The sequence below is a fragment of the Mastigoproctus giganteus genome, chromosome 13 (assembly GCF_048544385.1).
Source record: "Mastigoproctus giganteus isolate SK-2022 chromosome 13, ASM4854438v1, whole genome shotgun sequence".
NCBI classification, from domain to species: domain Eukaryota; kingdom Metazoa; phylum Arthropoda; class Arachnida; order Uropygi; family Thelyphonidae; genus Mastigoproctus; species Mastigoproctus giganteus.
This window is the reverse complement of record NC_143587.1, coordinates 73,540,862-73,554,898: the sequence shown is the minus strand read 5'-3', so window position 1 is coordinate 73,554,898 and position 14,037 is coordinate 73,540,862. Positions and strand designations below refer to the sequence as shown.

The window sequence follows — 14,037 nt, the reverse complement described above, 5'->3', positions numbered from 1 at the left end:
GAGCCCAAATGGATTAACAACTAATGAAATTGACATCATCCTCCCTAACAGAAGATATATTGTGAACGATGTTACTGTTCTGAACAAGGTAAATGTTGGTAAGTGATCACAGAATGGTAGTCACAAAATGGTGAATGGTAATCACAGGCCAAGGTAAATGTTGGTGAGTGATCACAGAATGGTAGTCATAAAATGGTGAAGGGTGATCACAGAATAAGGTAAGTGATCACAGAACGGTAAGATGCACACTTGATATAGATGTAAGAAAAGAAAGGAAAAAAAAAAACAGACTCGAGTAAATAATACAAAGGTCTTTGAGATAACAGAAGAGGAGAAAAAGCAGCATGTACTGGAACCTAGGAACAAGTTTGAGTTTCTGCAGACCTTTCAAGACCAAGATATCAATGAGGAATATTACAACTTTCTGAAAGCGATAAAGCCCAAAAAACCTATAGGTAAAAAGAAATCTAAAGAAGAAAAAATTAGTCAAGAAACACTTCCCATGACGAATCAAAGACGATAAATGAAGAGCAAGATAAACACTGACAATGACAAAATTGAGTATACTAAGTTATGCAAAGCCATTAAAAAGAGACTCATAGAGGACATAAGAAGATTTAACACAAGAAAAGTAGAACAAGCATTAAGGGAAAACAAAGGACTTAAATCAGCAGTCATAAGCATTAATACAGAAAGACAAATGATACTGAATCTGAAGAATAGTGATGGTGTAAATAAATAGCACAGAAGGCATAATTCAAATAGCAGAAGACTACTATAAAATATTATATAAGGAGCAAGGGAATGATGCCAGCAGTGGGGAAGATGGATCACAAATTAGCAATACATACAACATACCCGATATCCTTCTTGATGAGGTAGAACTTGCATTGAAGAAAATAAAAATCAAAAAGCCCCAAGTGAAGATGAAGTTACTGTAGAGTTGTTAAAATTCAGAGGCAGAGACATGACAGAAACTGGCAAGACTTCACAAAATACATTAGGAAAGGTATGATGTTTAATGAGTCATAATTATGCTGCATAAGAAAGGAGATAAATCAGAAATTGGAAATTATAGACCAATTAGCTCATTATCCCACATCTACAAGTTGTTCACAAGGGTTATTACTAATAGATTAGAAGGAATACTTGATGAGAATCGACCAAAATAGCAAGCTGGATTTAGGACAGGATTCTCAACTATGGATCACCTTCATGTAATATCGCAGCTAATGGAGAGTGTAAATGAATATAAAGTGCCATTATGCGTGGCATTTGTGGATTATGAAAAGGCATTTCAATCCATACAGCCTAAGGCAATGTTTTGGGCACCAGAAAGGCAAGGCCATACATTATGATTTTGAAAAAAATATATGAGAATGCTACGTCCTTTATTAGACTAGACAAAGACAGTAGCAAATTTAAAATTGAGAAAGGAGTTCCACAAGGAGACACAATATCTCTGAAGTTTTTTATACTGATGCTCTTGAAGAAGCTTTCAGAATATTGGACATGTCACAGAAACGCGTCAATGTGAATGGAGAGAACCTAAACCATTGACAATTTGCAGATGACATTGCAGGTGATCATAAGCCACGATCCCAAAGAATTAGAGGAAAATCGTAATCAGTTATGCAGAGTTAGTAAGGATTTCAGACCAAAGATGAATATGGCTAAAACAAAAGTAATGATGAACAAGTATGCCACAGGAAGGGATATAATCATTGAAAGAGCGGAAGTTGAAAAGGTGGATTCATATACCTATCTTGGACAAGTCAGCTGTAATCATGATAAATGGCTGTAAAGCAAGAGAAGAATAAATTTTGGATGGATAGCATTCAGGAAATATAGTAACATAGTGAAGAGCAATATCCTGATTTGTCTGAAATGTAAAACAGTGAACCATGTATACTCCCCACCTTGACTTATGGAAGTAAAACTTGGGTTGAATGAGAAAATGTGAAATTTAGGGTTGAATGTGAAAGTGTCTGCAATTATGCCAAGACACGATAGGAGGGAGTATATGATGTGAGCCTTGTCAATCAATTCGGCCCTGGAGAGATTGTGCAAGGCTCAAGGGGTAGAATTTTTTTCAGCCTGGTCTGTGCTTGTTGACAGGAGAGACTGCTTCTACAGGGATGGGATACACTTAAATAGAAAGGGTGCAAGAATATTTGCTGATGCTATCGACACAGTGTTAGATGGGTCGGAAAACTGCTAGCATGGGGGAATACACAGACTAATAGATTAACAATAGCCACTGGCAGAGGTGAAAGTGATTCTTGCACTGCTTCTATAAGAATGGGCAGCAGACTGGAAAGCAAGGTAATGGAGATTTCCAGGACTGCTGGGAGTCATAGTGGAACAAGTAAATACATGGGATGTGTCAGAGTAACTAAGAACAGGTGCATGTATACTTGCATGTACACCAATGCTAGGAGTATAGTTAATAAATTTGATGAGCTTGAAGTGCTAGTCAAGACATCAAGGGCAGATATTGTTGGGATATCAGAGACGTGGTATCACACAGAAATAGGCAGTGCAGAGTTGGAATTTGGGGAGTACAATGTGTACAGAAAGGATAGACAGGATAGGAAGGGAGGAGGGGTTATGCTGTTAGTTAAGAAACACATAAAATCTAAGGAAGTGCATCCAATTGATGCTGGTGGAAAATGCAGTGTTGAGTCTGTTTGGTGTGAAATAAGCACTGGGAAAGGAAAAATGAGAGTAGGTGTGTGTGTGTTATAGGCCTGATGAGTATAATGAGCAATTGTGCAGAAAAACAGAGTGGACCAGTAAATCAGAATGTCTTATAATGGGAGATTTTAACTTTCCAGATATTGACTGGAACTTGTGGGTTGGTCACTCGCACACTAGTAAAACTTTTGTGCATTTATTGGATGACTGTTTTCTACAGCAACATGTTCGAGAGGCAACCAGAGAGAGTAATACTCTTGATCTGATTATCAGTAGTGATTTTTCATACATTGAGAATCTGCAGATAAAAGAACCACTGGGTGACAGTGATCACAATGTATTGATGTGGGAATTATTTAAAGATGTAACTACCATCAAGGCTAAAGGGAAGGGCTTTTGCTTTCGTAAAGGTGACTACAGAGGTCAGACAGTTTTTAAATTCTGTACAATGGGATCAATTGTTGATGTTACCAACAGTGAATTCTAAATGGGAAGCCTTCAGGAATTTGGAGACTACTAGGCTTTTCATTTCAACTAAGAAATACTATTCCAAGATTTAGGCCTAAATGAAGGCTACTAGGCAGATGTTAGTCAGATGAATTAATGAGGCTAGTGGCAGAGAAGAAGAATGTATGGGATGCATATAAAGTATCAGGTGACACAGAAGACTATGGTAGGTATAAACTAGTCTGTAATCAAGTCACAAAAGAGGTTAGGCAGGCGAAGGCAGATTATGAGAAATCTTTGGCAAAGGATGCAAAGAAAAACAGCAAGAAATTCTTTACTTGTGTAAACTCTAGAAGGAAAGGATGAATCAGATTGGACCACTTTACATAGATGGGTTGACTATTGATGAACATGCTCAGGTAAGCTGATAAACTGAATGAGTATTTTGCATCTACATTCACACATGAGGAGTTATTCAATGAAGGGAGTGCCAGAAGTTTATCAAATGCTAATAGGGAACTAAGTGATTTCGTAATAACTGAGAGCAAAGTGAAGAAGAAATTGTTAAAGTTTAACCTGGGGTGGACAGGATCTATCCAGTTATATTAAAGGAGGCAGCAAAGGAAGTAAGCAAACCCTTAGCCATAATTATGAGAGCTTCCTTGGACTCAGGGGGGGCCCCATGGACTGTAGGTGTGCAAATGTATCACCAATTCGCAAAGGCGGTTCAAAAGGTGACACAAGTAACTACAGACCTGTTAGTTTAACCTGTGTTCCGGGGAAAATAATGGAATCACTGGTTAAAGAAGCATTGCAGGATCATCTAGACAAGACTGCAGTAAAAGTTAAGACACAGCATGGGTTTGTCAAAGGGAGGTCTTGTCTAACCAATTTGATTGGTTACTATCATGTGGTCACAAAGGTTCTGAATGCCAAAAATAATTTTGATATCATATATTTGGCTTTCAGGAAAGCTTTTGATACTGTTGCACATGAAAGACTGCTGTACAAATTGGAGAGGTATGGCATCAAGGGTAAGCTGCTACAAGGATGAAGGGATGGTTGAGTGGGAGACAACAGAGAGTGGTAATCAATGGACACTGCTCTTCGTGGATAAATGTTATTAGTGGAGTTCCCCAGGGTTCGGTGTTGGGCCCATTGTCGTTTTGCATATTTATCAATGATATTGATGAAGCTTTATCAGGTTTAATGTCCAAGTTTTCAGATGATACAAAGGTTGGCAGGGTTGTTAACGACAGTAATGACAGTATGCTACTCCAAATGGATCTAGATAAGTTGGGAAAATGGGCTGAGAAATGGCAACTGGAGTTTAACATTGACAAATGCAAAGTACTGCATATGGCTAGCAATAACCGAAGAGAAATGTACCAACTGGGTGGTACTACACTCAGGGAAGTGGAAAGTGAAAAAGACCTGGGGGTTATTGTGCAGCCAAATATGAAGTTCGATGAGCAGTGCACACGGGCAACCAGGGCAGGTCATGGAGTCTTGTCAATGATATATAGGAATTTTACTAGCAGGGACAGGGAAGTGATAATCCCATTATACAAGGCAATGGTCAGGCCACACCTAGAGTACTGTGTACTGCTCTGGAGGTCTCATTTTAGGAAGGATGTAGAGTTGCTAGAACGAGTACAAAGAAGGGCAACATGATTGGTGAGGGGAACAAAGGGATACTCTTACCAAGGAAGGCTTAATTTCTGCAAATTGCAGCACCTGAACAGTAGGCACCTGCGAGGTGATCTGATTGAGGTGTATAAGGCCTTGAATGGGTTGAGCAAGCTGAATGCTGATGGGATTCGTTGTCTTGCTCAGACTAAGAACTTGAGGGGGCACAGTTTCAAATTGAGGAAAGATAGTTGTAGAATAGATGTGCAGAAATTTGCCTTTAGCCAGCAGGTAGTTGATTGGTGGAACAGGCTTCCATCTTTTGTTGTGGAAGCTAATAGTCTAAATAAATTTAAGACTGAGCTGGACAGGCATTTGGAACGAATGGAGAGATGAAATGGGAGGGTTTTTTTTTTTTTTTTTTGTTTTGGCTGATGCTGAATAAGCTCTCTTTCTTGCATCGTATGCCTCTACTAATGCTAATGCTAAAACAATGGAAGCGAAGCTAAAAACTACACAGTGAAGAATGGAACAAATTATTTTAGGAATCAGACTGTTGGATAAGAAGAGACACATGGATTAGGCAGTAAACGCAAGTATAGGATATTCCTATCAAAACTAAAGAGCTGAAATGGACTTGCATAGGACACATAGCTCGAATACATGATGACAGATGGACTAAGAAAATAACAGAATGGTACCCAAGAGGAGCTAAAAGAAAACTTGAAAGACAACAACGAAGATGGACAGATGCAATTCAAGAGTTCATGAGCAGTAAATGGATGACCATTGCATAAAACAGAAGGATCTGGAAAGTTGCTGGAGAGGCCTTCATCCTGCAGTGGATTGAAAATGGCTGATGATGATGATTCTCTATTCCCAAAAGGTTATTGGTAACACTACTATCCTGGCCCGTGATCACCAAATACGGAGGATGCGGAAAGGTCAGAGAATGACCGCCGCATATCCCCAGAGCAATATGGCCTTAGTTGCTAATGCTCCTTAAAACAAAATAACAAACTACTATCCTGGTTGTGCCTTTTCTAATTTTTAAATAAGGGCATGCAGGAGTATATCTGCCATCCTCACAAGGTGTAGTTACACATTCACTACATTTCAAAAATAGTGAATATGTTACCCACACATCCTTACAGGGATAGCAGTTATATCCCCCTGCCCTTTTTTAAAAATCAAAAAAGTGAATGAAGCAGGAAACTACCAGTGCTTGTCTCTATGCACTATCTATCACTTTCATGATTTTTAAACAAGGGCAAAGAGGGATACAATTACTATCCTCAAAAGATTGTTGGTAACAGTGCAGAAAGGGGAGCAATGATAATTTCCTTAGGTTTATTTATTTATTTTTTTATATATATTTCAGACTTCTACTGTATCATCAGCTTTTTTCTTCAGCAGCGATGAACCAATTTTGTTACCTTGGATAGACTGGCACTTGGAATAACAATAAGAATTGTGCTGCTCAGATGCAAAAATATGTTGATATTTCCTTGCTTATTTTGCAAGGAAAATAATGGGTTTTTAAACAAGAGGATGTTCACTCTATTAACAACATATTTAATATTTTGAATATAGTTAATATGTTACCTAGGGAACTTTCTAGGATAGTAGGTATATTTCCCTTTCCCCTTATTTAAAAATTGGAAAAGCAAATGAACCATTGACTCTGAACGTTTTTTGATATTTCAGACACTTCTATCATCTCAGATCAATAAAAGTCTAAATTAACCAAAACAAATTAGTAAATCCTAGGATTTACCAAATTTTGAGCTTTCACAGTAACATATACAATAAGTTGGTTTTGCCTTAACACCCCCCCAATTTAGGAATGGACTAGTCTGTGACAATGGTGAAGGCTCAAAGTCGAGAAGGCTGACATAAAATTGTAGTTCAGCCACGTGGTGATCAGTTTTTGAGTGTCTGTGGGGAAGAATTGTTGGCATTGAGATCGTTCTGACTTCAAATGTGCAATGATTTGACTGTGGGGATAAGATGTGCAGGTGGCAGTATTTCAACAACAGCCAACATGGTTACATGCTCTCATTTTGTGGTGTCACGAATTTACCATGACTGGCTCAGCAGTGCTTGAATTGCCATTCTAAGGTCACACATGGGACACCCCTCATGTTGTTTATGTCCCAGCTCATAACACAGTAGTGATGCAGTACAGTGGCCCAGCTAACTACACAGTACAACTTAGAAATAGCAAGAAAAATATCCACATAGACTGTGTGCCAGACATTAGCTCATTTAGGCTGTGGCAGATGATGGCTTTCACAGGTTCTCATACCACTCATACTGCAAGATACAAAAAATATGTACCTTTTATGTGCATATCAGCACCAACACTGGACCATCAACATGTGTAAATCTCTTACCTGGTGTGATGAATCCCATTTATAACTCTGTCTATCATGCTGATAGGCATATCCACATTTAAAGAAAGCAACATGAAACTATGGTACTTGGATGCACTGCTGGTATTCAGCAGGCTGGAGCAGTGGTGTTATGGTTTGGGGACTGTTTTCTTGGCATGCCCTGGATCCTCTTATCACCATTAATCAGTGGCTCAGTGAGAATGCCTACTTTTCTGTCATCACTGACCAAGTACGCTCCTTCATGATGACAGTAACCAGACAACCCCAGCATACATCAACAAGACAACACCCTATGCCATAAGGCCTGGTAGGTTGCTAATTGGTTTTGTTGAACATGATAGTGAATTCTCCATCTTCCCATGGCCAATTCACCCAGTCTCAACTCAGTTGAACACATTTTGGATCTAATGAAAAAGGCTATTCAATGCTACAGCCATCCACTTGACAATTTATGGGCATTGCTCTGGATGTATGAAACATCCAGAAACATTACCACAGTTTCTCTCCTAATAATAATATACACGCTGAGTAATAAATGAAAATTTTACACAATACTTCAAAACTTACAGAATTTAGCAACCAGCCAATTGTAGTGACTAAGTTTTATTGCTAAGGACCAGCCTTAATTATAACACTTAGAGCCAGCTGTGGTCTAGTGGCTAGCTTCCACCTCTTCCCCCAAATAAGGAAATTACAGGTTCAAGCCTATACTGTGCAGAAAATCTGGCTACCCTTAGTAATTCAGTAATTCAAGATGACTTTGTAAACTCTTCTGGAGTCAGTCATCTAGAGAATAAAGGGAAATTTATTTATTCAACCATATTAAACAGCAGAATAAAATAATAAATACTGGTAGTAGTAATCTTTTATATTGAAATCTGTATCATAATTTTACAAAAAATATCAATCAAAAATGTGGTGCATTCAAATTATAAGGTCTCCCAATTTATATTTTGCAAATATTTTAATGAATATGAATGGCATTACTTGTATAATGTGTATTGGTTGTTTGAGGTATACTATAAAAAAAAAAAAGAATAAAGCAGCACTAGAGAATGTCTATATAGAGACCAACCAAGTGGAAACATGTATGACATAGTGAAATGACATTATTTTTCTTATAAATGCATTGTTATCATCAGCATTTTTTCTTCAACACACTGATAAAGAAAATAAAAGATGGGGGATAACAATAAGACTTTTGCTGCTATGCTATATTTGAGAGATTGCATTCAATGTGCCATAATTTTCAGAATGTTGAGAAATAGCAACATTCCAAAATCTTCACCATTCTCAAAACTTGAAAATAATGGTTGAAATGTAAAAGTCTGATATTCATAGCTAAAAGCAAACACTTACTTTTGGGCTGAGTTGTAAATCAGAACAAAACCCAAAATTTTATTGAAAGCCTTCATATACATAAACTAACCTTGACAAACAAAAAACAAATAAAAATGTGGATGACATTATAAACAAAAACAAAGCATTTCTGTTTGTGAGCCTTTATTTTTGCACCACTCATACACTAACCACTTAAGAATGACTGCCTATGTGCATTACAGTACTTGATGTGCTATTTAATATTTTTATGCATCAGAAGCAACAAACATGTTAATACATTTGTGAAATATAAATATGACTTGAATGCAACATGTAGGTGAAAATATTTAGTATTATAGTCCCAAAGTGACTGTAATATCCTTAACAATGAAATTTACCATTTTATAAATGGTCAAACACTATATTTAGATGACATCTATACTTATATTCAGTGCAGACATAAAATTAATAGCCAGTCAGTTTGTATAGAATGTTGGCTTGTACAAATATACCTTGTGAGCCTGAAAAGTAGACCCTCTTTCCCCCAAATTCTTCCTTGAGTTAGTCTGGATTTTTCACCCAGCACAACATTTTGATCGAGCTGTGAAAAGACACTCATACACTAGCATAGTGCTACTATACCACAAAACACGACAACTACCCTCTCCACTAATGCATAACCTGTTGACAGTTTTTTTTTTTTTTTTAAACGATTTTTGGGGGGGGGGGTAAAATGGGTTATGGTTATCAATTACAGATTTGCTAATTGTGAACACTTTTGGGAATGTGGCTGTGATTAGTGTGTGTGTGTGTCATGATTTTTAAAAGAAATGTATTGATTTCTCTATGTTATCTTTCTTGTAGGTGATGCAGAATTATCCCACCTATTCTCAGGAGACCTCAGGATATCTTAACTCTTCAGATGCAGCTGCACAACTTCAACAAAGTTTCAGCGACAGTGGAATACTTCAGATGACCCCACAAGTTTCAACTTCTCTTTTTACTGCTGGCCAGCAAGCAACAACATATCAAAATTCCCAGTGTATACAGTCTGCACAAACTGTACAGAGCACACAAGCAGGACCAGTTCCACATTCATCACAGACAGAACAGAATGGCAATTATCCACTTCCGCTTGGTGCTAGTAGTGCTAATAATGCTGAGTGGCAGGCTGGTGGTGTTTGTAAAACTTCTACAATCTGTCCAGCAAAAGATAACAAACAAAAACAACCACAGCCTAAAGAACGTAAAGAACCAAAGAAACGTAAAAGTAAAAAGAAAGAAAGCAAGAAAGAAAAGGAGAAGGAAGCTACTTCATCTAATGTACATGATCCAGCATCTCAAAAATTTTGGTGTGATATTTGCCATCGAGGTTTCTTTTCTGCATATAATCTGAGGCGGCATTGTAAGAATGTACACAAGATGGATATGTCATCACCAAAGGGGCCTTCAGAAGTGCCGTGTAGTACTACTGCACCACAACAGAGCACCACTACACAATCCACTGTTGCTTTGCCTACTACTGTAGTTTCTTCTTCCTCTTCCTCATCTTCTACAAGTCATCAGTTTCCTACAGGAAACCAGTTTGTTCCCATGCAAAAATCATGTGGGATGCAGTTTATGATGCAATCAGCAACAACAGCTCCACATTCATTACAGCTGCAGACATCAGGCCAAGCACAAATGATGACACAAGAGGAACAGTTCTTTCAATCACCAGCTGCACAAACAAGGCCATCATTTTCATCTTCTAGACAGTATACGTCTACACTTCAGACCTCCCCAAGAACTCATTTTTCATCATTTGGGCCTCAGGTCTCACAGACACAGTCTTCAGTAGAGCCACAACTTCCAAAAGTACACCCATCAAAAATTCAACGGTCATGTACTGGACTGAATAGTACTTCTCAAAATTTTTTACCATTATCATCATCTCATCAGAGTGGACGTACAAAAACTCACTCAGGTACTCCATCTGTAGATCAAGTGAAGTGTAATACAAGTTCCTTTGAAAATCAGAATATTGGAGAATTCTGTTCCTCTGGATCTCGAAACCAAAATTATCAACAGCCTCGTGTATCTTCTGAAGCAAGTGATGGACTGGAAGATTTAGAACAGTTTCTTCTTGAAAACATATCTTGGAGTAGTGACCAAATGACTGTGCAGAATCAAATGTCATCGTCACAACGTCCTGCTAGTGCAGACTCATTATCACTGCCAATACCAGCTGATGGTTCATCTCCTGCTTTGCAACAGCAGTTGAAGGATACTGGTGTTGCACCTATAGAAAGTGATTCTTCAAGCATTTCTTCAGAAAGTGATTACAAAAGTCGTGTTGATTCTAAAGACTGGACAAATAACATTAATTCAGAAAATGTTAGTAAGAAAGAATGTTCAGAAAGTTCCATTAAGCAAACACATTTAGAAGACTGTGTAGCAGAGTTGTCTCATCAGTGTGATACAAATAATGGAAATCTCTCTGAAGTTAAGGAAGAGAAATTAGATTTATCTCATAATGACTGTGCTGAATTAGAACAGAATTCAAACCAAGATGATAGTTGTAAAGAGGAGCACATTTCATTGCAGAATAATTGTGAAGAACATAAACAGGATGTTAATCATGAAAATCTTACAGAAGCTAAGGAAAATAAATCAGATTTGCATCATAATGCCTGTACTGAATTAGAACAGAATTCAAACCAAGATCATTGTTATGAAGAGAAGCAAACTTCATTTCAGAATAATTGTGAAGAACAAAAACAGGACAAAAATCATGAAACTCTCCCTGAAGCTACCCAAAAGGAAGAGAAATTAGATCTGTGCCATATTACCTGTACTGAATTAGAACAGGATTTAAACCAAGATGATTACCGTGAAGAGGAGCAGAATTCATTTCAGAATAACTGTGAAGAACAGAAACAGAGTCCATACAAAGAGACTTCTGATGAATTAAAAGTGAGTTTTTCTCAGAATTTACTTGAAGAAAAATTCATACCATGTGGTTTTGCTGATAAGCAACTGAGTTCATCCCCATTTGAACAGGCTGATGAAAAAGAAAGTTTAGCCGAAGACTCACAGAATTCAGTTGAAGTTGTTTATGAGTCAAAACAAAATAACTGTGCAGAAGAAGTATTAAGTCCATCTAATGTTAACTACATTGAAGACAGTTCATGTAATGTCAACTGCATTGAAGACAGTTCATGTAATATTAATTGCACTGAAAATAGCTCGAATAATGTAATTTATATTGAAGACAGCCCATGTAATGTAAATTGTGCTGACGATGGTTCACATAATGCAGAATGTGCTGAAGATGGTCCACATAATGCAAATTGTTCTGAAGATGGTCCATGTAATGTTAACTGCACTGAAGACAAACAAAGTCCAAGTGGAGACAGCTGCACTGAGGTTAGGCAGAAATTTGGAAAATGTTATACAGAAGAGAAACAGAGTCCATCACTGGTTAATTGGTCACAAGACGTACAGAAATTACATCAGATTAACTGTAGTGAACAAAAATGTAGCATGTCTCAGAATGAAAGCATCAGTCTAAGTGACCTTGATCAGCAGTTCTTTCAAGGGGAAAATCAGAATTTGGTAAATGAACCAAGTTTGTCAGTTTCGACAAATTGCTTGCAGCCATCCAGTGACCATGAAGATATACAAACCAATAACTTTTTAAGTCATTACGAAGCTTCAGAAAAAAGTACATTACAAGATATCGATAGCATATCCAGTAAAGATGTTCAGCAACAGAGTTCTCTATTATCTGGTTGTACAGATCAGTATCCTAAAGAAACATTAATGAAGTGTATAAAGGAAATAGAAGTTGAACAAAAGCAGGAATACCACCATGAATTTAAATATAAAGAAGTGGCATCTCAACAAGGTGAATACCAGGATCATTCACATTCTGACTACCCTGAAAAATCAGATCAGCAAGATGATCAGAATAAAGAACAGAGTAAGCAGAAAACAAGGAAAGCATTAGTACAGCAACCTGAGTTTCAAGTTTTGAATAGCAAAAACAAAACTGCAGAAGAAAGTGAAGCTGTTATAGATTGTAACATTAATCTTAATATTCCATCACAGCCTACACTCAAAAGTTTGGATAACTCTAAAGATGAACTTGCAAGGAACAGTAACAGTATAACTCCCACCAAGATGAAAGCACAAGCTCTATGTGAAAATCAAAGTGAAGATGTACAGAACGTTGAGATAGTTTTTAAACAATCAGAAATACAAGCTCTTCATCAAAATCAAAGTGAACATAATTCAAAAAATGAAGTAATGGAGAGAGGAGCAGAAATGCAAAATCATGATAAAAATCAAAGTGAAATAAAAGAGACTGTAGATATGAACTCTGGTATTTGTAATGTATATGAAAATAGTTCTACCCTATTAAATAAATCCTTTTATGAAGAACAATATTCATTACCATTTGCTATACATCCAGTTGAAAACTGTGAGGAAATATTGTTAGGGAATGAAGAAAATATTTCTGAAGAAACAGAGAAGCACAAGAGGTGTTTGGATATTACTGAAGAAGAAGAAGAAGATGAAGAAGAAGAAGAAGATGATGATGATGAAGATGATGATGATGATGACGAAGACGACGAAGAAGAAAAGACAGTAAGTGACATGTGTGAAAAATTAGAAGTTGAGAATTGCCATCCATGCAAGTGGGAAGGGAGACATGATGGAGAAGTTACTGATACTATTATAAATCGAGGAAGGACTCGATCTCGTGATAGTGGAAAGTTGTCCTCCAAAAGAATGTGTCCGTGCTGTGAAGATGCAACTTGTCCACCAAAAAAGTGCCGTAAAAACAGTGGAAGTAGTTCTAGCAGCAGTCCTACTTCAGCTAAAAGTGCAAAGACATCTAATTATAAATCTATTACTGTTAATAGGACTAAACCTCATTTACAGATGAGGACTAGGAGCTCTAATGGACCTGCTTCAGGCATTAATACACGTTCTTCACAGAGACCTCGAACTCGATCGAGTGCTGTATCATAATAGTGGTTATTTACCAGAACTTATCAAAAATATGTTTATGGAGCTTAAAAATTATCTAGGGTACCTGTGCTTTTCCCCCCTCCCCTCAGGTTACCTGACAATAGAAAATTTCAGGCATGTATATAAACAGTTGCATTTAATTGTAAATAGTATAGCATATCGTGTATTTAACATTAGGTTCAGTGTGCCACCAGGGAAGACTTTTTGTATGTTTGTACAACTTTGGAATGCCAAACAAAGAAACTATTACTTTCTATCTGGTCATCTTATAAATCGAGGTCTTTTTCTGAACAACCAGGCATATTATTTCTGCCGAATTTATATTAGTTACCAGTTGTTCTCATAATAGTTTGTCTGCTTTCTGTAACTACTGAACGATAAAAATAAAAATGCATATCAAATGCTGTTTTTTGCTAAACACTGAAAGCTTTATTTCTATTAGATACTTTGAATTTAATGTTTATGGTGTATATCATTTTTCTACATTTGGATATTTCTTCAAAGAAATAGATTATGAAAAACATCTTTA

General features: G+C 37.1%; 1 protein-coding gene across 1 annotated transcript in view; it reads left to right on the top strand.

Annotated features, from left to right (window-relative positions):
- The window catches only part of LOC150076166 (uncharacterized), a 287,981-nt gene extending 274,180 nt beyond the window's left edge, over positions 1-13,801 (top strand). Inside the window, exon 8 of the mRNA XM_090387515.1 lies at positions 9,354-13,801. Coding sequence (XP_090243641.1) covers positions 9,354-13,508 — 4,155 coding nt within the window. The 3' untranslated portion in view covers positions 13,509-13,801. The remainder of the gene's footprint in view (positions 1-9,353) is intronic.
- Positions 13,802-14,037: the final 236 nt, after the last annotated feature.